Genomic DNA, 25,923 nt, shown 5'->3' with positions numbered 1-25,923 from the left:
AAAAACTGAACTTGTATGCTTTTGGGTAAGGCCTGCCCTGCTTCAGTTCATCTTAAAGTTGGTTTTTTGTTTTTTTTAAAAAATATTTATTTATTTGGCTGTGTGGGATCTTAGTTATTGCATGCGGGATCTAGTTCCCTGACCTTGGGCCCTCTGCTTCGGGAGTCTTGGCCAGTGAACCGCCAGGGAAACCTCCATCTGATAGTTTAATTTTAGATTTGCCACAAAGTAGAATCCAGGGACGGGGGAGCCTGGTGGGCCGCCGTCTGTGGGGTCACACAGAGTTGGACACGACTGAAGTGACTTAGCAGCAGCAGCAGCAGTTAGTGCAAGGAGTGTTCCATCCACCTCTCCCCTAGTTTCCCCGCTGTGAACGTCTTCCCTCATCTGTGAACATCTTACATCATCACTGCAGGACTTGTGTGAAACTAGGAAATGAGCTCTGGCACCTCACTGTCGCTCACCCTCCAGACATTGTTTGACGTTTCTGCTAAAGTCTCTTTTTCTGTTCCCAGACCCCATCCAGGGTACCACACTGCGTTTAATCACACCATCACCAACTCCTCCTGTCTCCTCAATCTTTCCTTGTTTCTCATGGCTGTTTCTAAGCTGTAATGGGCAAAGATTTCGTAGAATTTCCCTCACATTGGGTTGGTCTGATGTTTGTCTTGTGATTCTACTGGGGTTACCAGTTTTGCGGGAGAAGGCCACAGAGATGAAGGGCTCTTCACTTCACAAGGGGGTACAACATGATACCCGAAGACATCGCTGCTGCCAGCTTTCCCCGTAGCAGAGTTCCTCTTTTTCCTCTTTTCATAGACCATTAGCCTTTCCTTCCTCCAGGGGATCTTCCCAACCCTGGGATCAAAAGCAGGCCTCCTGCACTGCAGGCAGATTCTTTACCAGCTGAGCCACCAGGGAAGCCCAAGAATACTGGAGTGGGTAGCCTATCCCTTCTCCAGTGGATCTTCCAGACCCAGGAATTGAACCGAGGTCCCCTGCATTGCAGGCAGATTCTTTACCAACTGAGCTATCAGAGAAGGCCTCACCCAGGAGAGGAAGGGTCAAGATTAAGCTCTACTTCTTAGAGGGAGAAGAAACTTCCCTGTAGCTCAAACAGTAAAGAATCTGCCTGCAATGCAGGAGACCAGGATTCGATCCCTGGGTTGAGAAGATCCTCTGGAGAAGGGAATGGCAATCCACTCCAGTATTCTTGCCTGGAAAACTCCATAGACAGAGGAGCCTGGTGGGCTGCAGTCCGTGGGGAGCTAAGATCCAACATGCCTTGCAGAGCATATTAAAAAGCAGAGACATTACTTTGCTGACAAAGTAGATGGACAAATGTCCATCTAGTCAAACCTATGGTTTTGGGTTTCCCTGGTGGCTCAGATGGTAAAGCATCTATCTACAATTCAGGAGACCTGAGTTTGATCCCTGAGTCAGGAAGATCCCCTGGAGAAGGAAATGGCAACCCACTCTAGTACTCTTGCCTGGGAAATCCCATGGACAGAGGAGCCTGGTAGGCTACAGCTCAAGGGGTCACAAAGAGTTGGACACAACAGAAGAGACTTCACTTTCACTTAGAGGGAGGGTGCTTCTACACGTCATTTGGAATTCTTTAAGGAAATTTGTCTTTTCTTCTGTATTTAAAAAATACATACTCCTCTGCTCAATGTTATGTGACAGCCTGGGTAGCAGGGGAGTTTGGGGAAGAATGGATACATGCATCTGTATGGCTGAATTCCTTTGCTGTCCACCGGAAACTATCACAATATTGTTAATCAGCTATACTCCAATATAAAATAATAAGTTAAAAAAAGTAAAAAACATAAAAAATACATACTTCTCTAGTTCTCTACTTCTAAGTAAGTAATCAGAATGTAAATTCATAATAAAGATAATGAACATACTATACATTATTCATGAAACTTATTAAGAGAGTAAATCAGAGTTCTCATGCAAAGAATTTTTTTCTGTTTCTTTGGGTTGAGACTACGAGAGGATGGCTGTTCACTAAACTACTTGTAATCATTTCATGATGTGTAAGGGAAATCATTATGTTGTACACCTAAAACTTACACAGTTGTTGTTGTTGTTCAGTTGCTAAGTTGGTGTCCGACTTTTTGTGACCCCGGGGACTGTAGCCCGCCAGGCTCCTCTGTCTATGGGATTTCCCAGGCAAGAGTGCTAGGGTGGGTGGCCATTTCCTTCTCCAGAGATCTTCCCAACTCTGGGATTGAACCCACGTCTCCTGTGTTGGCAGGTGGATTCTTTACCACTTTAGTCACCTGGGAAGCCCCCCAAACTTATACAGTGCTATATGTCAAACTGGAAAAACTATGCCCTGCCAATACACTCTTCGAGCTTACGGCATAGATTGCCCCATCATATACGGGCTATATATGCAACCCACTCCAGTGTTCTTGCCTTGAGAACCCCAGGGACAGGGGAGGCTGGTGGGCTGCCATCTATGGGGTCGCACAGAGTCGGACACGACTGAAGTGACTTAGCAGCAGCAGCAGCATGCCATCTTTGTGCATGAAATCTCTGGCTAGGAGGTAGTCTGTGTGTTGCTTTCCCCAAAGCTCCGTGGAGGGAGAATCCAGAGAAACAAGGATCCCAGCCCTTCCCCAGAGGGGTGTGATGTAGGCTAGTTAGGGAAACAGAATCTAATTTACAGACAGGAAGCAATTAGGACGAATGAGGAAGGCGTGCATCATCCAGGGCTGGGCTTGTTACGGATGGGCCAGGGGAAGGCTGAAAAGACTGCAGGAGGTTAATGCTTACCACCCTGTCCTTACCTGAAGTCTCGCTGAAGGAAACACTGTTTTATAATTCTCAAAGACATGACAGTTATAAAACCCACAGTCATCTGGAATATGGCCAGAATTGAGGAAATAAGCAAATAGGGGCCTCCCAAGTAATGCAGATAGTTATCGTCAAGACAAATGCCCAGCTTGTTGACTTTCCTTAAGGGAGGCTTCCAGGGAAGCTAGTAGCTCTTTACACGGAGTTCTTACCCACGGGGAGCCTTCAGAAGTCTTCAAACAGCAAAGGAGGGGACGGGACGGGGGCTGTGTGTAGCCTGGGGTGTCACAGAATCACAAGACTCCGAGGTGAGTGTTTTCTTATTATTATTTTTTTTTTTGCAGACTCTTAAGGAGGCAGAGAGAAATAGGGGATCATTTTAGAAAATGATTAAGAGACTTTCGGGGGAGGGATATTGAAAAAGGGCCTCGGTCAGATGATAGCAACACCAGGAGTTACTAGCCTGGAGTTTTTGTTATGTTGATTGTGTGATCTGGGGAGAGAAGCCCTTGGCGATGGGCCGTTGGGCCTTTGATGTGTGTTTATACTGATGGGGACTTCTTGGGTGGCTTTTGCTGTGGCTGCTTTCCCCTGATATTCTAGGTTTTGAGGCTTATTTTTAGAATCTGAATTATCCTTGGCAGGAGTTGAAAACTTGGAGGGGGTTTTTCAAGCCGCTTTTGGGCTGCTGGTTAATGAAACAGAACCTGCTTGGGGGGCGGGGTCCCTCCCTGAAAGATCTGGTCCCATCCCCACCTCGCGTGGACCAGGCTTATTTTTTGTTTGTTTTATTTTGGTTGTGCAACATGTGGGGATCTTAGTTCCCTGACCACGGATTGAACCTGCATTCCCTGCAGTGAAATTGTGGTCTTAGCCATTGGACTGCCAGGCAGTCCCAGGGCCGGACTCTTGATGGTGCAAAGACTCCTGTAACCTGGCCTTACCCTCCTGGCCAACCTCTGTCACTTCCCCATGGAGCACAGGTGTGCCTGCCTCTGCATCCCCCTCCTATTTCCCTTGCCTGCATCCTTCTCTTGTCTCAGACCTTCTGCTTGCCTTAGAATCTGGGCTCAGTTTCCCCTTTGTGCTTGTTCCCATGTCTTCCCAGGCTGGTTCACTTTCCCTCCTCAAATGGGTTCCTTAAGGCCAGTGAGGGAGGGCCCATGCCACCCGGCCCACAGTCCCACATCCATCCTCAGCTTTTAGAATTCCCCGTGTGAAAAGAGAAGAGTTTTACTGTGGCCGATAGGATGTTATTAGTACAGATTTGGGACTGAGATAGAGGAAGCGGTGGTGTGCATGTCTTCTCACCAAAGAGAAGTAATCAGTAACCTGAAAATCTGTCTGCAAACCCTTAGGGAGGGGCCAAAGGCCAGCTGAGGGGCATGAAACACCAGTCATGGGACCAAGGACTGATGATGTCATTTCACCCAGAAGTGAGAGGATGTGAGAAACCAACCTGGGAAGGGCAGATACGGGGTTTGCAGAAGAGGCTTTGTCCCTATTTAAAAAAAAGTTTATTATATTTTAAATTTAATTTAATTTTAAAACATTTAATTATGTTATAATTAATACAAATTATAAAGAATAGATCATAGAACTACAAATTTATTATGTTATAATTATATTTAACTTAAATAATTTCTTAAGTTTTTGACTATGTAGTATGGCTGTGGCTCAGTATACAAAAGACCAAGTCTAAGAGTGAAAAGCATGCATCCAGCTACAATCCCCAGTGTACCTCCCTCCTCCTTTTACAGGCAGCCACTGTTATCTGTTTCTTCTCCCCCGCCCCACCCCCCTTTAGGTTGGGTGGTTGGTGAAAGCGCTGAGTCCTAACCTCTGCACTGCCAGAGAATTTCCGGTTGCTGTATCACTTCCTTGTGTATCCATTTGGAGACATTTCATGCGTATTTTATAAGGAAATGTGTATCCTTCTTCCTTGTACACCAGTGATGGCCTGAGATGATAGACACCATTTGGGCTTTTTTCACGCAGTGATCTGTTAATATTGCAGGGACATCTGTGTTTCCACACATGAAGTTCCTCTTTCAGTCTTGATGGTCGCACGCCATTCCCCGCTGTGGGTGGAGTGTAACTGGTCTACCCAGTTCTCTGCTGACGGACAATTAGGTGGTTTCTAGCAACAAGGCAGTGGGTACCCCTGTGTGCTCAGCATTTGTCACTACCTCAACGCATGGTGTCAGCTCCGATGCACGTACCTAGAGGAGGAATCTCTGGGTTAAAGGACTCCTGCGTATTAAATTTTGGTAGGTGCTTCCATGGTGTGAGACTCAGTTTACCTCCCCACCAGGCCTGGGGGAGAGGCCAGCTCTGTGTTCAAACAGTTTGCTCTTTGCTAAAGGTGAAGATGGCAGGTGTGGGGTTGAGGAGTTGAGGGGACTCTCGGGGTTGTGTGCAGACCCCCAAGTCCCTGGGGTCCTTCCATGGAAGGGCTGACCCGGAAGAAGATGGAGGTGCAAGGCCAGGGTAGTGAGGAAGTCCTTCCAGAGAAGGTGCCAGCAGCCTTGGGAGAGGAGGACAGGAAATGGGAAGTGGGCTTGGAGGGGTCATGGCCGAGGGAGGAAGGAGATTGGTGGCCCTGGGTGAATCCAAGGACGTGGAAGAGAAGCTCACAGGCAGAGGGGCTGAGGATGCAGGCTGGGGTAGCGGGGGCTTTTATTTTTACCTTTCTTGTTTAAAATATTTATTTATTTATGGCTGTGCCGGGTCTTTGTTGCTGCTTGGGCTTTGTCTAGTTTCAGAGAGCGGGGGCTCCCCTCTAGCTGTGGTGCGCGGGCTTCTCGTTGCAGTGGCTTCTCTTGTTGAGGGGCCCAAGCTCTGTCTAGGGTGCACGGGCGTCATCGGTTGTGGCTCCCCGGCTCTGGAGCTCAGGATCAGTAGTTGCGGTGCACGGGCTTATTTGCTCCATGGCATGTGGGATCTCCCTGGTTCAGGGATCGAACCTGTGTCTCCTGCATTGGCAGGTGGATTCTTTACCACCGAGCCACCAGGGAAGCCCTGTTTTTACCTTTTAATGAGGAACAATTTGAACAAGCTTAGAGATTGGGAGGGGCTTCCCAGGTGGTACTTGTGTTAAAGAACCTGCCTGCCAGTGCAGGAGATGCCGGAGACACGAGTTCAATCCCTGGGTCAGGAAGATCCCCTGGAGGAGGGCATAGCAACCCACTCCAATATTCTTGCCTGGAGAATCTCATGGACAGAGGAGCCTGGCGGACTGCAGTCCATGGGGTCGCAAAAAAATCAGACACGACTGACTAAGCACAAGCAAGCCTGAGATCAGGAGAGGAGCCACCTGAGAGGGCAGGGCTGTCAGAAGGGGTCATTGCTGGAGCAGCGTCCCTGGGATGTGGCAGGGTGTGGTGGGGTGGCCACTCTCGTGGGCTTGAAGTAGAGGCTGAGCCTGAAGAAGGGTTCCTGCTGAGCTGAGGGTGGGCGGACAGATGCCTGGGAGCTAGGGTGGGAGGTTGAGGGGCTCAGGTCTCTGGTGGGGGGCACTGCTGTGGGGGTGGGAGAGACCCCTTGGGAGTCTGCAGGGCTGGTGGGAATTGGGCCACCCAGCTAGGAGTGGGCAGGTTTGTTTGCTCTGCCTACTGTAAGAGATTACAAGCCTAGTAGCTGAAACAACGCGTTTATGATCATACAGTCTGGAGGTCAGGAGTCCACAATGGGTGTCACTGGGTGGAACTCCAGGCGCTGCTCTCCTGGAGGCTCTCGGCGAAAGAGAATCCATCTCTTGGTCCTTTCTAGCTTCTTCATTTTGTTGTTCATTCGCTCAGTCGTGTCTGACTCTTTGGGACCCCGTGGACTACAGCACACTTGTCCTTCCCTATCACCCGGAATTTTCTCAAATTCATGTCCATTGAGTCGGTGATGCCATCCAACCATCTCATCCTCTGTCGTCCCCTTCTCCTCCTGCCTTCAATCTTTGCCAGCATCAGGGTCTTTTCCAGTGAGTCAGTTCTTCACATCAGGTGGCCAGAGTATTGGAGCTTCAGCTTTAGCATCAGTCCTTCCAATGAATATTCAGGACTGATTTCCTTTAGGATGGACTGGTTTGATCTTCTGTCCAAGGGACTCTCAAGAGTTGCCTCCAGCACCAACATTCAAAAGCATCAATTCTTCTGTTCTCAGCCTTCTTTATGGTCCAACTCTCACATCCGTACGTGACTACTTGAAAAAACCAACTAGCAATCACCTATGTATCTTGGTCCATGGCTCCCTGAGCCTATTTCAAAGCCAATAGGGCCTCTTTTGTCTTTGAGGCCCTCCTGCCTCCGTCTTCTAAGGACCATTGTGGTTGTCTTGGGGCCACTTGAATCATCTCCTCCTCTTAAGGGCCTTAACCTCGTCACAGCTGCACAGTCCCTTTTGCCATTTAAGGCAACGTATTCTGGAACTTCTCTGACAGTCCTATGGTTAAGACTTCGTCTTTCAATTCAGGAGGTGCAGGTTTGATCCCTGGATGGGCAGCTAAGATCCCACGTGCCTCCAGGCCAAAACCCAAAACATAAAACAGAAGCTACATTGGATGGCATCCCCGACTCAATGGATGTGAGTTTGAGCAAGCTCTGGGAGATGGTGAAGGTCAGGGAAGCCCGGCATGCTGCAGTCCCTGGGGCTGCAAAGAGTGGGACATGACTTAAGTGACTGAACAACATATTGTATCAAAGTAAATAAAAACTTAAAAAAAAAAGAAGTCCACATTAAAAAAGATCTTTAAAAGATAAAAATAAGTATTAAAAAAAAAAGAACCACATGTTCTGGGAATTGAAAGTGAAAGTGTGAGTTGCTCAGTCGTGTCCAGCTCTGGAACCCCATGGACTGTAGCCCGCCAGGCTCCTCTGCCCATGGAATTTTCCAGGCAAGAATACTGGAGTGGGTTGCCATTCCCTTCTCCAGGAGATCCTCCCGACCCAGGGACTGAACCCAGGTCTTCTGCATTGCAGGCGGATTCTTTGTCGTCTGAGCTGCCAGGAATGAGCCTTCTGTGATGAGGATGTGGACAACTTTAGAGGGTGTTACCCTCTCCAGTGCGGGTGAGGGTGGGAGGATCAAACTGTAGGCGGTTTGGACAAACAAGTAAAGGTGTGAAGGAAGTGGCCTGAGAAGGGGCGAGCATGGTGTGAAGGGATCTGCATTCTGCCTTCTGCCCGTCTGTGTCACTGCGAGCAAGCAACCTCCCCCTCCCTGGACTCGATTCCGCCTCCCTGTAAGTAGTTAAATCTAATGCTTTTGTAATGACTCAAGTGCCCAGTGTTCTGAGCACATGCAACCCTGTGAAGGTGGGGGTCCGATTATAATTCCATTTTCCTGATGAAGAGACCGAGGCATGGAGAAATGAAACACGGTCGCACAGCCTAGAAGTGACAAGAGCTGGATTTTGAACTGAGGTTGTGCGCTTCTTTCTTTCTTTCTTTTTGGCTGTGCTGGGTCTTCGTTTGCTCCTCTGGCTTTTCTCAAGTTGTGGGGAGTGGGGGCTGCTGTCATTGCGATGTGCAGGCTTCTCACTGTGGTGGCCTCTCCTGTTGCAGAGCGCGGGCACATGGGCTCTGTAGTTGTGGCTCCCGGGGTGTAGACACAGGCTAAGAAGTTGCGGCCCACGGGTTTAGTTGTTCCACACGAGGGATCTTCCCGGACCAGGGATCGAACCTGTGTCTCCTGCATTTGGTAGGCGAATTCTTTACCACCGAGCCACCAGAAAAGCCCTCCAGGTTTTTGCTCTTAAATATTCGACTTGTCTTAAAAATCCTATCATCCAAAAAAAAAAAAAAAAAAAATCCTATGGTCTTAACTTTCTTTGGGCCCTTTGTGTCCCCCTCTATGTGCCGCACTTGCTCACATTCTTCTGTGTCTTCTCTTTTCCCCAGATCATGGTTGGGTATGAAGGTTGTGGTCCACGTCATTCCCTCTGACCTCTTAGAGATGGGTGGTACCCATCCATGCTTGTGAATAACAGGACCCACGCAGGTGTTTCTGAAAACCCCACACATAGTGGTATCAGGTACCAGGCACACACATCCCACCTGTAACATCTCTGAGCTCAGTGGCCACGCTTCTCCACCAGGTCAGTTCCTGACTGGAGTTGGCAGTCAAGCCCGCGTGTCTTCTGCAATTGCCTAGGGAGAATTTACTCAGCATCAGGAGTCACCTCTCTGTCCTTTGTTTTTGGACCCCGCTTGCCTGTCGGTCATTTCACCAGAAAGAATTGGAGTTGGGAAGGAAGAAAATCACCCAAGGCTCCTTAAAGCCCCTAGTTTCTGCCAAGCTCCCCCCGCCCATCCTTGCTGGTTATAAAGCACTGAGGGTGGAGGTGCCTGCGGCAGTGTGAACTCTGTCCCCCTTCTTCCTGTCCACGCATGTCAGCAGCAGTTGCTGGCGTTCATGGTGTCTCAGGGTAGAAGTTCGTTAGTCTCCGAATTTTCTTGACACCCGTGATGAAAGACTGTCATTTCTGGAGACTGCATGACGCACCATCTGGGTTAGATGAAGTGGCTTCGGAGCCACACCAAGGACCAGGTGATGAATGTGGAGTGACAGGTATTACTGAGTTTGGGCTGGTGGCAGTGAGGCACCTGCCCAGAGTCCAGATCTTGGGTGGATGGTGGAGCCGAGGGTAACACCCCCTCCTCACTCTCTTCTGAAATCCCAGCCAGCACTGGGAGTGGTTGTTGGCAGAATCCATGTGCACCCCTTCACCAGAGCCCCAAGATGAAACTTACATTGAAGAGAAAAAAATCAACTAATCTTGAAGTTTGGAGGGTGTGGCTTTTTTTTTCTTTCTGTTTTTATCTTGTTGATGTTTGCTTCCCTTTTCAAGTTCTTTGTGCCCACATCTTGATCTTGCGCCTTGACATCCCTGTTGAGAAGAGGTATCACTCTCTCCAAAGAACTCTGGAGGAAACAAAGGATTCCAGACCAATTAAGTGATTCTAGTTCTGGAGCATATTTGCTGACGCTTCTGCCAGATCCTCACACTACCTTGAACTGTGAGGACCATCTATTACTGAGGTCTGTTGTTAGTAACATCTTCCTATCTGTTGCTGTTCAGTCGCTAAGTCCTGTCCGACTCTTTGCAACACCATGGACTGCAGCCTGCCAGGCTCCCCTGTCCTTCACTAGCTCTCGAAGTTTGTGCAAATTCATGTCCGTTGAGTCACTGATGCTATCTAAACATCTCATTCTTTGCCGCCCCCTTCTTTGGCCTTCACTTTCTCCCAGCATCAGAATCTTTTAACATCTTTCTATTTAAAAAGCTTTATTTTGGTTAGATTCTAAGTTGAAGCTCTTAAGGTTAAGTTCCTTCCATTTATGTATACTTCCAAATCTGGATGCCATCCAAGATGGGTTTTGGTGTCCTTCTTATGCATAGGTATCATCTCCAAATATATGTGGGAATATCAGGGTGGCCAAATTGTTCTGGTTTGCCTGGGACTTTCCCAGTTTAAGTACCAAAACTCCTGTATCCGGGGAAACTGCTCCATCCTGGGTAAACTGGGACAGTGAGTCACCCTGCGAAGCACCCATCATGTTTTGAGCTTAGTTCTGAGCGCTGAGGGTGCAGATGTTAATAAATTTCAATCCCTGTGACAAGTAGAACAGAGAAATATGTGTAATGACAGCTAGCACTTGCTAAGGGCATGCATGTCTCTCACTGCCCTGGGTCCTTGTCACAGGTGGATTCATTTAATTCTTCTAAGAGCCTCATGAGGAAGAAACTGCGAGTGCGCCCATTTCACAGATGGGAAAACTGAGGCACCAAAGTCGTGCTCTGGGGAACTCAAAGGTGACCGACCACAGGCCATCTGGCTTCAGACTATGCACCACTGATTTCTGCACCATGTAGAGAGGTTTGGGAGGAATTAGTTCTTCCCTGGGAAGCCAGAGATCGCCTCTTGGAGGACAGGCGAGCAAGGATATGATGGGTGAGAGGAATTAGCAGACCTGTGGGGAAGGAAGGAAGCCGGCAGGGGGGTGAGAGGGGGCAAAGAGGAAAGAGCATGTTCTGGGCTCATTTGGGGCCATCCAAGCAAGGCTGCAGACACGTCAAAGATTTGCATCTGTGGTGGGAGGTGAAGGGAGAAGGGCAGGGTGCGGAGTAGCAGCGCAGCATGTCCTGAGAACCTCTGGGCGACCCAGGACCTTTGATCACCTTAACTGGGAGACGCATTGGCAGCTATCTGAAAGACCCCAGTGGTTTCTTCTAAGTAAACGAGCCACTGGATGGCTGAACTAAGGCCAGTGGATTGGAGCTGAAATTACAGGCCTTGGCTTGTAATATGGAGACTGTAGAGATTTCTGGCACTGCCTTTTTTCTTTCTTTTTCTTTTTATTTTTTTTTAGTTTTTGCTTCATGGCTTGTGGGATCTTAGTTCTCTGATCAGGGGTGGAACCCATGCTCCCTGCATCGGAAGCACCACATTCTAACCAGTGGGCTGCCAGGAAATTCTGCTGGCACTGCCTTTTCTTCTTTGTTTTTTAACGTTGTTGTTGTTGTTCCTCACGTTCACCAAACAGTAAAATTCACCATCTGAAAGTGCACGGTTCAGCGGCATGCAGTCCACTCACAGCGCTGTGCAACCATCGCAGTTCCAGAACATTTTCATCACCCTCGAAAGAAACCCCGTCCTGGTTCCCTCCCAGCAGCCTCACCCTGCTCCCCCAACCCCTGCACCCCCAGTTGGTTTTCTGTCTGGATTTACCTATCCTGGACATTTTGTATAAATGGATGGAATCATACGATGATTTCGAGTCTGACTTCTCTCGAAGTCGTGTTTTTGAGGTTCATCCCAGCGATGTTTTGGAGCTGCCATATCAGTGACCGAGCTGGTTGGCTGACCATCTCTAGGCTTCCTGGAAGTCCAGCCCCTGCTTCTGAAGTTAGGATTCCAGGCAAACACTGCCAGGCTGGGCCCCCATGCCCTTCACTGAACACCTGTACAGTCACAGAGTAAGTTGACTCCCAGAGCTTGAGTGAGCTCCACTGGGGTGTTTCGGGGAATTCTAAGACTGTTTAGGCCAAGTATTTTTAGGAAAAAAATCTGGTGCTGAAAGTACTTGGAGTTTTTTCTTGCGTCTTGAGGTTTCAGGATCAATTCATTAATCGCAGCTCAAGGAGAGAAGATGGCTGGGCCCGTCGGCATGGCTTCTCTCCAGGATTTTGAGGGCTTTTTCCTCCTGTCTTTCAACAGAGGGGATATTAAAAAGCCCAATCTGAGACTCAGATGGCGTGGCGTTTGCTTTCTCTTCCCTGGGAGCTGTAGCAGGTGGTAGAGGTATCTCAGCTCCAGGTGGTTTTTTAAACAGACGTGGAATTTCACAGGACTTCCCAGGTGGCCCAGTGGTTAAGACTCTGTGCCCTCACTGCAGGTGGTGTGGGTTCGATCCCTGGCCGGGGAGCTAAGATCCCACATACTGCATGGCACTGCCAAAAAATAAAAATTAAACAGATATGGCATCTCAGAATTCTGAGATCACCTCTTCATTGCTGCTGCTCTAAGTCTCTTCAGTCACGTCCGACTCTTTGCGACCCTATGGGTCATAGCCCGCCAGGCTTCTCTGTTCATGGGATTCTCCAGGCAAAAATAGCGGAGTGGGTTTCCATTCCCTCCTCCACGGGATATTCCTGACCTAGGGATCGAACCTGCATCTCCTGCATTGCAGGCAGATTCTTAACTGCTGAGCCACCAGGGAAGCCTGAAAGTGAAAGTGAAAATCGCTGAGTCATGTCTGACTGTTTGCTATTCCACTGGAGTGGGTAGCCGTTCCCTTCTCCAGGGATCTCCCCAACCCAGGGATTGAACCCAGGTCTCCTGCATTGCAGGCGGATTCTTTACCAGCTGAGCTACCAGGGAATCCCCATTGCTTGCCTCCTCCAAAAAGAGCAGGAATTGCTCTGTGGATATCTACTGTAGGTTGGTCAGTGACTCCTGGACCCCTGATTATCATTAAAGAAGCAGATCATTTTGAGTTGAAAGTCCTCAGTGACAAAATTAGTTGGGAGTCCTTAATTTGTTGTTGCTATTGTTCAGTCACTTAACTCATGTCCGACTCTTTGCGACATTATGGACTGTAGCTCGCCAGGCTCTTCTGTCCAGGGGCTTTTCCAGGCCAGAATACTGGAGTGGGTTGCCATTTCCTCCTCCAGGAGATCTTCTCCACTCAAAGATCAAACCCATGTCTTCAGCATCTCCTGCATTGATGGTGGATTATTTACCAACTGCGCCACCTGGGAAGCCCCGGAGTCCATAAATGGGCAGGTGTTTTTTTAGAATCTTGTCTTGGGTATGTGGTGTGAAAGTCTGGAAATTAATCTTCAGAAGTGTGAGTGAGGTAGAGAAAAAAAGAGGTGACCTGTCACCTCGGGTTCAATTGATTTTCCTTTCACATTTCTTTGAGGGGTAAATTGTGTGAAATGAGTTGCTGATTGTGTCTGGATCTCCCAGCCTGGGAGGTATTTTGGTGAGTTCTAAAGAGCTCCAGAGTCCGAGGGGCATGGGTTCTAACCCCAACCCTGCCAATTTCATCTGTGTGACTTTGGACAAGATGCTCAACCTCTCTGGGTGCCCAGTGTTTTCATTTGTATTAAAGTCTATTTTGTCTGATAATGAGTATTGCTAGTCCAACTTTCTTTTGATTTCCGTTTGCATGGAATACCTTCTCCCATCCTCTTACTTTTCATCTCTCAAGTGTCCCTGGCTCTGCGGTGGGTCTCTTTTAGACAGCATATATATGGGTCTTGTTTTTGTATCCATCCCACCAGTCTCTTTTGGTTGGTGCATTTAATCCATTTACATTTAAGGTGATGATCGATATGTATGATCCTATTACCATTTTCTTAAGTGTTTTGGGTTTACTTTTTGTAGGTTTTTTCCTTCTCTTGTGTTGCTTGCCTAGAGAACTTCCTTTAGTATTTGTTGTAAAGCTGGTTTGTTGGTGCTAAACTCTTTTAACTTTTGCTTGTTTGTAAAGCTTTTGATTTCTCCATCAACTCTGGACGAGAGTTGCTGAGTAGAGTATTCCTGGTTTTAATTTATTTGCTTTTCATCACTTTAAATATTTCATGCCATTCACTTCTGGTTTGTAGAGTTTCCATTGAGAAGGCAGTTGATAACTTTATGGGAGTTCCTTTGTATGTTACCTAGTTTTTTCATTTGTAAAACAGGTTGATGGTATTGTAATTTTTCATTCCTGACTCAGTGTTGTGGGGATGGGATGTTGGCAGGTAAGGATGTGAATTACAGGGCCCCTTGCAGTAAAGGAAGAGCCCGTTATGGTTCATCTTAATGCAGTTGTGAATCTGCGGTGGTTGGGGTATGAGTAGTAGATACTGCTCAGCCAGGTAGAACCTCTGTATTCAAAGATGTGAAAATAAGCCTGCTTATCTGCAACCCCTGAGCACCCTTTACCTTCTTCCTGGGGTGAGGACCCAGCAGATTCAAGACCCAGAGGAGTGGCCAGTGTAGGAGGAAGCAGACGCCAGTGAGCCCAGCCCTGCTTGGCCCCCGTACAGCAGAAGGGAGTGTCCCCCCGGCTGATCCCCCCTCTCTCCATCTACCTCCCTTCCTCATGGCTCATGAGATTGAAGTTGCACGAGGGCTGGGCCTGCCTGGAAAAGAACACGCAGATGTCAAGGACCCTAGGACTTGGTCGGTAAAAGGAATGAGTTTGGACAATTGCATTTATGACACCAAGAAAAGAGGGGTCACATATCAGAAGGACTCAATGAATAAATGTGGGTGATTGGGGATACTCAAATATTAATACCTCTTTCCAAATAGTGGGTTCTCAGTGAGGACCTATGAGGAAAAATCAGTTCTTAGGGGAGGAGAGAGGGGGCAAAAAAAAAACTTAGATATCACAGTGATGTGTGGCCCTCCAAAACTCAACCCTGCCCAACCAAGTCTTATTTCTTTGTATTTAATTTCTCTTGTTAGGTGGAAATTAAATTATATTCAAATTCGTTAATTGAATTTGAATTTAATTTATTTTTTTTTCCTTGAGGATGGGGGAGAGGAAAAGAGGGGAGGCAGCTGTTATGAAAGCAAGATTGGGAAGTCCTGCTCTGAACTGGGTTCGATGAATGAGCTACTCCCAGACTCACTTCTGTAGGCCCAGGAATAAATAGCGGTATAACCCTCCCTGACCATTTAAGAGAGTAACTTTCACCCACCCAGCAAATCACTGAGACTTGGAACAAGGGATGTTTTCAGTTAGGGACCCCCAGACTTCCAATAGGCATATTTGTGGATGAGAAAATGGGGGCCAGGTTGGTGCAGCTGGTCACGGGCCAGTTTCCAAGGTCAAGCCTGGTTCTTCTTGCTCCAGGAATGCATCTCTTCGTGCCTCAGAAATGCCTCCTTTTTATAACTAGTGGTCGCATTCAGCTACATAATATTCAGCCCCAGTGCAGCATGGAAAGGCAGGGCCCCCGGTTCAAGAAGTATTTGGAATTTCAGGATGGCGGCCGCATTCAACTGAGCTTGGCAGGCCCTTGTGCCCATAGGGTCCCGTGGGACTACATGGGTCGCGTGCCCGGGAGGCCAGCCCCAGTCACATTTTCCATGTTTAAAAAATGAGTTTGAAATGCCTCTCTCTGGATTTGGAAGGAGCTAAATAAAAGAGTCATTCTGAGATGGTGTGAAGAGAAATCTCCAGCCCTTAACATTTCCCTGATTCCTGTGGGGGCAGGTGGAAGGTGGGTGGAGAGTCCCCTTCAATGTGTCCTTTTAAATGGACAGTCGAGAAAAGCCACTCTCAGGGGCTTAATAACAAAGTTAAACAACTGGGGAGGGAGGAGGGAGACCCCCTTGTTTGTGCCTTTATTCCCCCCACAAAGCTCCCCGTAACTATGGCAACCTGAGTTCTGCAGAGGCCTGTACCCAAGCCACCCGGGGGCAACCAAAGGATTCTCAAGGCTGTGCTTTTTTTGTGGCAGAACTGTGGCTTTGCTGTTTTGTTAAACTCAGAGTTGCTTTCCTGTGGTTTCCAGTTTGTCCCACATGTCTTCCATGGAGTTGTGCTCTGGAGCGATAAAGTGTTCTCTGGTGGCAGTGGAGGGTTGTCTGCATGTGTCTGTCTGTGTCTGTATGTCCGTCTGCCCTTAAGCGTTTCACATTGTCAGGGAGAGGAGAAGCGGATGGAGGCCAGTTGAACGACCACCCATTCTGGAAGGGTGGTTAAGTGGGTGGCTCGGTGGGCCTCCTGATCTTGGGGGAAATCAAATAAGAAATGGGGGATGGCGAGAGGGGGGCCAAGAAAAAAATGGAGACTCACTGAAGTGGCATTTCCTGGCCTGGGGCCTTGGGGAAGAAAGCAGGCTGTGGAATTTATTTAGAAAGCTTTTGAAGCAGCTGGTTATGTTTTTTCTTAAAAAAAATAAAACAAAACAAAACACACACAACCCATTCTAGGCTGTTGGCTCTTGTTCTTTGCAGAATTATGAGCGTGTTTATGTGGCTGTTTGATCCAAAAGCCATGTTCCCGAGAGACAGTGTCCTAAAGTTCCAGAAAATAGGACATGACTACAAGGAAGCTGATGACGCCTAATAAAAGGGGGCAAGGGTGGGAGGGTGTTCTTTTCCAGAACAGCAACCCAGGGCCTTCCTTCCTTGAGATGTCTTGGAAAGAACCCCGCCTCCCCCCAGCTTTCTCCCTCCTGCATGTTCTCCCTCAACAGCGCAGTTCACAATTCCCAGCCGAGTTTCTTCCCTTTTGGAGGAGAGAGGCGATCACTCAGTTATGTCCGACTCATTGCTACCCCATAGACTGTAGCCCACCGGGCTTTGCTGTCCATGGAATTTTCCAGGCAAGAATACCGGAGTGGGTTGCCATTTCCTTCTCCAGGGGATCTTCCTGACCCAGGGACTGAACCCAGGTCTCCTGCATCGCAGGCAGAGTCTGTATTGTTTGAGCCATCAGGGAAGCCCTTTCCCCTCGCAAAGCACTCTGCTTGCAGCTGTGGCCGAGTGTGCTGTTTTAGACTTTCTGGATCCCCCACCCCCACCCCCGAGATGCTTTCTGCCCTTGTGGTTTTTTAAATATGACTCATTTTTCATAATAAGTGGTGCGGGCAGCTCCGGGGGCTGCCTTTCCTGACACAGGAAGGGACAGTGAGTCCTTGATGGTCAGTACGGATGTAAATTACCTGGAAGCCCCAGGCGACTGTGTTCTCCCAGCTGGGTCTCCTCCAGCCTAGTCCACAGATAGGGGCTGGGGGCTGCGGCTGGTGGGGGACAGCCTAGAGGGGACATCAGCCGACTTAAGAGGTGAGCCTGGTAGAGACCTGTCCTGGGCTGAAGTCTGTGGCCAGCTTCCCCGCCCACTTATTCTGTTTCTGGGTAGCAGAGGAAATTGACACAGTTATGAACTTTAACCACTTTTCACAGTCTGTCTCAGGTTTAAACCCTAAACCTGTTTTCGCAGAGATGTCCTGGTCCTTCTGGTTAACTCCTCCTGTACTGTAGACCCCCCCCCCCCCCCCCCCCCCCACACACACACAGGGGCCTTCGGAACTGTGTTTCTTGTTTCCCTTACAGACCTTCTGCTTCCTCTGCCCTGTCTAGGGTGACCTTTCTTCTAGAACCTTCCGTGGCTCCCATCGCTGTCCCATAGGACCAGAAAGAGAGCCACGTAGGCAATTCAGAATTGTTTAGTAGCCACATTTAAGAATCCACCTACAATGTGAGAGATCTGGGTTCAGTCCCTGGGTTGGGAAGGTCCCCTGGAGAAGGAAAAGGCAATTCACTCCAGTATTCTTGCCTGGAGAATTCCATGGACAGAGGAGCCTGGCGGGCTACAATCTACTGGGTGGCAAAGAGTTGGATATGACTGAGAGCCATGAACACAACCACATTTTGAAAAGTGAAAGGAAACAGGTGAAATGAACTTTAAAAAGCATGCACGCTAAATCGTGTATGACTGTTTGTGACCCCGTGGACTGTAGCCCACCAGGGTCCTGTGTCCATGGGATTTTCCAGGCAAGAATACTGGAGTGGGCTCCCATTTCCTGCTCTAGGGGATCTTCCCAATCAGTGATCGAACCCGAATCTCTTGCGTGTCCTGCATTGGCAGGTGGATTCTTTACCACCTGGGGAGCCCAAAATGAACTTTACCAACATATTAATTCTGGCTATCTAAAAATATCATTTTGATGTGGAGACATATAAAAAATTATGGCTGAGATATTCCACATGAACATTTTTTAAATGTTTTGACATCCAGGGTGTATTTTTACATTTACGTCACATCCCAAATTGGATGCTAAAATTTTATCAGAAACATTTGATCTTGATTCAGAGCTCCTTCAGTTTGCTGTTAAAAAAGTAGATTCGCATACGCAAGGCATCCCAGACTTACATAAAAGTGTTCTGATGAATGGATTGTGTGTCCTTTTGTTGTTATTGTTGTTGTTCTGACTTCGCTGCATAGCTTCTGGGAATCTTAGTTCCCCAACTAGGGGTGAAAGCTGGGCTGTCAGCAGTGAAAGTGTAGAGAGTCCTAACTGCTGGACTTCCAGGGAGTTCCCCGTATCCTACTTCGATTTTCTTTTTTTAAGGTTTATTTAGTTTTTGGATGTTCTGGCTCTTCGTTGCTGTGTGCAGGCTTTCTCTAGCTGTGGCGAGCAAGGGCTGCTCTTCATGGCGTGCACGGGCTTCTCATTGCAGCGGCTTCTCTTGTTGTGGAGCACAGGCTGTAGGCGCGAGGGCTTCAGTAACTGCGGCTCCCAGACTCTAGAGCGCAGGCTCAGCAGTTGAGGCCCACGGGCGTACTTGCTCCGAGGCATGTGGGATCCTCCCAGATCAGGGATCGAACCTGTTTCTCCTGCGTTGGCAGGCTGATTCTTTACTACTGAGCCTCCAGGGAACACCACCACCACCCACCCCACTCCCATATTCTATCTTCAATTTAAATCACTTAAATATAATTTAGCCATTCTGTTCCTCGGTCACATTTCAAGTGTTCAGCCAGCCTTGTGTGGTTGCTGGCAACCGTAGTGGACAGCCCAGATAGAGACCATTTCCCCCATTCCAGAAAGTTCCCTTGCACAGTCCAGGCTTATAGAATAAGGTCCAAACATCTCCATAGGACTTTCAAAATTTTCTAGAACCCAGCCCCGACCTGTCTGGCTTTACTGATTGATTTTTCTGCACGTTCATTTTCCCATGCCTCTCTTTCCACTTTGAAAGCCCTTTCATCTCTTCCCCCAGAGAAATCTCCTCTTTCGGGCTGGGCTGAAAGCAGAGTGTCCTTGAAGGAGTCTCCCCCTTTCCCTGCGGCAGAATGAATGGTTGCCTCTGCTTCCCACGGGTTCTAGAAGAAGAGGCAGGGTGCGTGGGAAGCAGCGCCGGGCCAGCCAAGCCCCCGGCCCGTGGCTCACCGCCCTCAGAGCTTGGGGCCTCGTTTCTCCTGAGACAGGTTTGAATGGATCTTCTAACGCAGCCTTAGCCCTTTCCCGCTGGAAAGCAGAACCAGACAAAGGACGGCACTGTGTCCTTCTCCAGCCGCCCCGGGGGCGGCCGAGTATGGGACCGCAGACAGGAACACGCCCCGGGTCCAGGCCATGTAATTCTAGGCAGGCATCAGCTCTGCGGGGAAAAAAAAAGACTTTTCTTTGCCCTCACAAAAGGAAATATGTGCTCTGATTCTCGTCTGTCAAAACGTGAACTGCTTGGTGTGTGTGTGCCTGTGTGTTTACTTTTTAAAAAAACTATAACATATTGGAGAAGGAAATGGCAACCCACTCCAGTATTCTTGCTTGGGAAATCCTATGGACCGAGGAGCTTGGCAGGCTGCAGTCCATGGGGTTGCAAAAGAGTCGGACACGACTTAGTGACTAAAACAACAGCAACAACATACCATATTAAAGAACATTTTTCCTATTACTTAGGTTATCATTTGTCATCAGATATATTAAAAGCTACAAATACTCCCCAGAATAAATTAATGAATGCATGATAAGAAGTAAAATAAAAACCTCTAACACATATACAAAGAAGGGCACATAACTGTACCACTCTAGTTTTCACCAAGTGGACATTTCCTATGTAACTACCCCAGATGAAGAAAGAGAACATGACTTACCCCCTTCCCCTGCTTCTGGACTCTACTTCCCCTTCCCAAATTAATCACTTTTTTGACTTCTAGCCCCAAGGTTCCTTTCTGGACTTCAGGTATCTAGCATTACATGGTCAGAGAAGGCAATGGCACCCCACTCCAGTACTCTTGCCTGAAAAATCCATGGATGGAGGAGCCTAGTAGGTTGCAGTCCATGGGGTTGCTAAGAGTCGGACACGACTTCACTTTCACTTTCACTTTTCACTTTCATGCATTGGAGAAGGAAATGGCAACCCACTCCGGTGTTCTTGCCTGGAGAATCCCAGGGACAGGGGAGCCTGGTGGGCTGCTGTCTGTGGGGTCGCACAGAGTTGGACGCGACTGAAGCGACTTAGCAGCAGCAGCATTATATGGTATGCATTTCTTGGCATCTGGCTTGTTTTGCTCAGTATTCCTTTTGCCATAGTTTGTAGTTGGGTTTTGAAGGCCTTTGTGTTTTCCATCCCCTGAAACACTGGTAAAAGTTGCAGCGGTTAATGAAAGAAAGCAACAAAAGAAAAAACATTAGCTGTGAAAGGTTGTGGTTAGGTGATGGTTTCAAGTGTGAAAAAGCTTCTGCTCACATTTGGCTGATGCTTGCCTTGGGGATTTTTTTCTCTCTCTCTCTTTTTTCCCCATAATTTTTTGTCTTTATTGCAGCTCGGGATTTTCTCTAGTTGTGGCGATGGGGAGAGGGCGGTGGGCTACTCTCTAGTCGCGGTACATGGGCTTCTCATTGTGGTGGCTTCTCTTGTTGCAGAGCGCAGGCTCGGGCCCGCGGGCTTCAGTGGTTGCAGCGTGCAAGGTCTAGAGCACAGGCTCAATAGTTGTGGTGCATGGGCCTTGATGCTCCGAGGCATGTGGGATCTTCCTGTTTTAGGCAGATTCTTTACCACTGAGCCACCAGGGAAGCTCCTGCCCTGGGAAATTTCTAGGTTTGGGTGATTTTTCTCTTGTCATTATCTACCTTTTATTTATTTAAATGAAAATGCAAAGAATGTGCAATACCCAAGGCAATCTTTTTCTTTTCGGTTAGCATGTGGGATCTCAGTTCCCTGACCAGGGACTGAACACGTGCCCCCTGCAGCAGAAGTGCAGAGTCTTAACCCCTGGACCACCAGGGAAGTGCTCTACCTTTTAGCTTTACGTAGGGAATCTCTTTTTAAGGTGGTCCTTCCTGGGTCTGGAAGGGCTGATGGTCATTCCCTTTGTGGCTTTTGAACAAGGCTGGATACTGGTCATTTCCTGATCATCTGTTTATCAGGAAGGAAATGAAAGACTGAGCGTGGAAATGAAGAGAGTGGACGGGGGCGGGGATGTCCATGGAGTTGCTGATCTGGTGTCTTCTGGTTTTGCTTTAGGTAAAATGTCTGTTCCAGGATCCTACCAGGCGGCCGCTGGGCCCTCCTCGGTGCCAACTGCGCCCCCATCCTATGAAGAGACGGTGGCCGTCAACAGTTACTACCCCACGCCTCCAGCACCCACGCCTGGGCCGAACACGGGGCTCATGACGGGCCCGGATGGGAAGGGGATGAACCCACCTGCCTATTACACCCAGCCAGTGCCTGTCCCCAATGCCAATGCAAGTACGTACGTACAACTTCCCGGCCCCTTTCCCTTCCACTGCAGAGGGCACAGGTTCGATCCCTGGTCGGGGAACTAAGATCCCACATGCCACTTGGTGCAGCCAAAAAATAAATTAATTGGAATCCACCTGCAATGCAGGAGACCCAGGTTCGATCCTTGGGTGGGGAAGATCCCCTGGAGGAGAGAATGGCAACCCACTCCAGTATTCTTGCCTGGAGAATTCCGTGGACAGAAGAGCCTAGTGGGCTACCATCCATGGGGTCATAGTCAGACATGAGCGACTACCACTTTCACTTTCAAATTGACAAAAATAAAAATTTTTTTTTTTTTTAAAGGAGAGCCACCAAAGCGACTCTGCCGGAGTCTAGGCAGTCAGTCCAGCTCTCCCTGTTCTGAAATTTCACATCTGGTCTTGGGTTCCATGTCAGGGAGGCTCTTGGCTTTTCCATAATATAAGGCATGGTTCGTGAGCTTTCCCAAGTTGGACATCAGCCAGTCCTCTGGTGTTCATCACAGGGGGATGACCAACTATCCCAGAAAAATGTAGGAATGGGAGCTTGATTTGGGAGGCTTTCGCCCTTGCTGCCGAGGTTTGTCTGGAGAACTCCTGCCCCGAGGCTAGGGCTGGAATAGGAAAAGGAGAGAATGCAGTGGTGAACGAGGAATGGGTAGGCTACAGCCCACCCCCAGCTCATCATGAGTGCAGGCCATTCCCCTGCCTTCCAGCACTTTCTTCATGACCTTTCCCTTTGTTACTTCCTGCTGCTCAGGTATGTTGCTGATTCAGTGTCATAAGCAGCTCAGAGAGTGGATCCAGGCATCAGGCTGCCTGGGTTCGTCAGCCTCCTTGTGCCTCAGTTTTCTCCATCTGTAAAATGGGGCTCATCAAGTACCTACAACTGAGGACTGTTAAGGGTAAATAAATCTCTATGAATAATCCTGGGATAAACACAAACTGTCATTGGGGGCCTTCCCTCATGGTCCAGTGCTTAAGATTCTGTGCTCCCAGTACCGGGGATTCAGGTTTGATTCCTGGTCAGGGAACTAAGATCTCACATGTTGCATTGCCAAAAGATAAAAAAAAGTCGGGGTGAAGTGACTTTGCTCCAAATAGAAGATGACAAGGCTTTAGACTATTTTATAGATCCTACTCTGATCAATAAGTAACTCATTCTTGCAGCCCCAAAAAACTTGCTAAAATTTAAATTAGTGCTAAATTGTGCTTTAATACTGCTCCTCTGCCAACAAAGTTCCGTCTAGTCAAGGCTATGGTTTTCCAGTAGTCATGTATGGATGTGAAAGTTGGACTGTGAAGAAATCTGAGCACCAAATAATTGATGCTTTTGAACTGTGGTGTTGGAGAAGACTCTTGAGAGTCCCTTGGACTGCAAGGAGATCCAACCAGTCCATTTTAAAGGAGATCAGTCCTGGGTGTTCTTTGGAAGGACTGATGCTGAAGCTGAAACTCCAATACTTTGGCCACCTCATGCGAAGAACTGACTCATTGGAAAAGACCCTGACGCTGGGAGGGATTGGGGGCAGAAGGAGAAGGGGACGACAGGATGAGATGGCTGGATGGCATCACCGACTCGATGGACATGAGTTTGGGTGAACTCCGGGAGTTGGTGATGGAAAGGGAGGCCTGGCATGCTGCGATTCATGGGGTTGCAAAGAGTCGGACACGACTGAGCGACTGAGCTGAACTGAACTGAACAGCTCCTCTGCAGGGGATGGTGTGTGTGCAGGAGCTTTCTATTAATAGGTCTTTCTAGGAATAGTAAGTCTGGTTAGCTCTGGGTGGTAATGTCCCCTAATACAAAGATCACAGAAATGGCATTTCAACAACATAAAAAAGAACAGAAGGAAGTTACTTTGACAGAACTATGAGCTTCAACAACTTGGCCAAAAATCAAAAAGAACACACTAAGCCCTGAGGGCCTTGTGATTTCCATCACCCTCGGTGCTCTTCTGATGCTTGTGGGTGTTGTCCACATCGTTTTCTCTTTTTAGCATGATGTCACATACCCATTGCATGTATCAACATGGTCCTCCGACTTTAAAGAACTAGGTCAGTATTCCCTGGCTTGGGAAATGCCAGCCTTATCTCTGAACCTTGGAGCTAGTTAAGGAGCCCATGTGAAATGAAAGCTTGTGTATGGAGGATTCACTGTGTACCAGCACTGGAGGAGGTTCTTTACCATCTTTGTCCCATTTAATCCTAGCAACGGCTCTTGTTACATTTTTTCAATAACAGCTTTATTGAGATAGAATTCCCATATCATAAAGTTCACTCTTTTAAAGTATATAGTTCAGTGGTTTTAGCATATTCACAGAGCTGTGCAACCGTCAGCACTCATTCCAGAATGTTTCCATCACCCCAGAAAGAAACCCCACTCCCGTTAGCAGTCACCCCCTCAACCCCCCTTCTCCTAACCCCTGGCAACCACTAATCTATGGATGAAGAAAATTGAGGCCAAAACCCATCACATCACTGTTTCTGAAATTACCATGTGCAGACCACCTTCATAGAACCACTGAAAAGCTTAAAAATTGGTTTGGGGACCCTGCCCCAGACCTGCTGAATCAGACTGTCTTGAGGGCCGGGCCCAGGAACCTGCATTCTGTTAGCTCCCCACTTGAGTCCAGAGACAGTCGAGTTTGAAGCCTGGTGGAGCTGGGTCTAGTCTCCCCAGAAACAGAGTCCCCCCCACCCCATCTTGTGTGTGGAGCTTTCAAGAGCCCCTCAAATGAAAATTCTGAAAGTCTGCCACTGTTTTCTCTTTTTCCCTTTTTGTCATCTTTCTCCTTCTAACCCGGTCCCCAATTTATTTTGGTAAAATACACATAAACTTGATTGCCTGAAGCATTTCAGTGGCATTAAATATGTTCCTAGTTTTGTGCAATCCCTACCACCTCACATCCCTGGAACTCTTTACATTTTACAAAACAAACTCTATACCGATTGAATGGCTGCTCTAATCCCTCTTATCCCCCAGCCCTGGCACCTACCAGTACACTTTTTTTTTTTTTTAATGAGGACCATTTAAAAAACCTTTATTGAATTCGTTACAATATTGCTTCTGTTTTAAGTTTTGATTGTTTGGCCTCAAGGCATGTGAGATCTTCGTGCCCATGTGAGATCTTCGCTCCCTGACCAGGGATCGAACCTGCCCCCCCTGCATTGGAAGGCAAAGTCTTAACCACTGGACTGCCAGGGCCCCATTCTTTTTATCTCTGTGAATTCGGCTACTCTAGTTGGCTCCAATATGTGTACTCATACGGTATTGGTCTTTTTGTGACTGGCTTGTTTCACTTAGCCTGATGCCCTCAAGGTCCATCCACATTGTAAAATGCATCAGAATATCCTTCCTTTTTTAAGGCTGAGTAATATTCCATTGAATGAATGGACCACATTTTGTTCATCCAGTCATTCACGGACAGACATTTGGGTCGCTTCTACTTCTTGGTTCTTGTGAACGGTGCTGCCCTGAACACAGATGTGCAGGTATCTGTCGAGACCCTGCCCCTCTTGGTTTGCACTTAACGGATGTCTCCCTCGTTTCCTGATTGGCCGCTTTGTTCTGTCCCTCCCCTCAGTTGCCGTGCAGACAGTCTACGTGCAGCAGCCCGTCTCCTTTTATGACCGCCCGGTCCAGATGTGTTGCCCTTCCTGCAACAAGATGATTGTGACGCAGCTGTCCTACAATGCAGGCGCCCTCACCTGGCTCTCCTGTGGGAGCCTGTGCCTGCTGGGGTAAGTCTGGGGTCCACTCAGACCCTGAGCGCTGCCGGATTCCTCTCCTCCAGGCTTTCTTCTCTGTTTCGGGGTGTGCCCTGTAGAATGTTGAGCTCGCATCTCTGGTCTCTCCCCACTGGATGCCAGTAGCTCCCCTGCCCCCGTTGTTACAACCCAGAAATTGTGCCCAGTTGAGGACTGCTGCCCTTGATCGTATCAGCACCTAGAGGTTGCTCTCCCGTCATTTGTTCTCAGACCACTCCGGGCATGTCGGGACAAGCGAGGTAGCTGGGTGCATCTGTGTAGGACGATACCCTTGGGGATTTCTTTTTCTTCTAGAATTTCATGACCTAAGTAATAATGTTTGTTTGATTCGGAGAGAAGCTTTAAACAATGTGTACATTAAAATACTTTATAGTCATCTCTTCCAAACTTCTTATCCTTTTATGACCCCCAGTAGTTTTCTGTTATCGCCACAAGGGGAGTGTGTAAATATTTATGTCTGAACCAAGGGTATTATGTTGAAAGAGATAATACTTTCTGTTCTGGGAGAAATTTGAGGAAGCACCACATAATTTTTTTTCCCCCTCAAAGGCAGGCAGCCTCCGTACTCTTGGTTGTGTGAGTCACTCGGCAAACCTCAGGCGCTCAGTTTTCTTCCTTGAAGGAAGCGGAGT

The 25,923-nt window shown here is 48.2% G+C and overlaps 1 protein-coding gene across 8 annotated transcripts in view; it reads left to right on the top strand.

Annotated features, from left to right (window-relative positions):
- Nucleotides 1-25,923, top strand: part of LITAF (lipopolysaccharide induced TNF factor) — a 37,283-nt gene that overhangs the window by 5,052 nt on the left and 6,308 nt on the right. For 2 of the 8 annotated variants that reach the window (XM_042240509.1, XM_042240517.1), the window contains exons 2-4: nucleotides 21,285-21,509; nucleotides 24,938-25,015; nucleotides 25,108-25,264. In XM_042240509.1, coding sequence (XP_042096443.1) covers nucleotides 21,290-21,509; nucleotides 24,938-25,015; nucleotides 25,108-25,264 — 455 coding nt within the window. In that variant the 5' untranslated portion in view covers nucleotides 21,285-21,289. Of the gene's footprint in view, nucleotides 1-2,962; nucleotides 3,117-7,778; nucleotides 8,042-11,598; nucleotides 11,780-21,284; nucleotides 21,510-24,937; nucleotides 25,016-25,107; nucleotides 25,265-25,923 lie in introns of those variants that run through there. The other 6 variants (XM_042240515.1, XM_042240514.1, XM_042240510.1 and 3 more) reach the window with 6 other exon arrangements.

The sequence above is a fragment of the Ovis aries genome, chromosome 24 (genome assembly GCF_016772045.2).
Source record: "Ovis aries strain OAR_USU_Benz2616 breed Rambouillet chromosome 24, ARS-UI_Ramb_v3.0, whole genome shotgun sequence".
In the NCBI taxonomy this organism is placed as follows: domain Eukaryota; kingdom Metazoa; phylum Chordata; class Mammalia; order Artiodactyla; family Bovidae; genus Ovis; species Ovis aries.
Note: the sequence above shows the minus strand (reverse complement) of the source record. Positions and strands in the feature narration are given on the sequence as shown.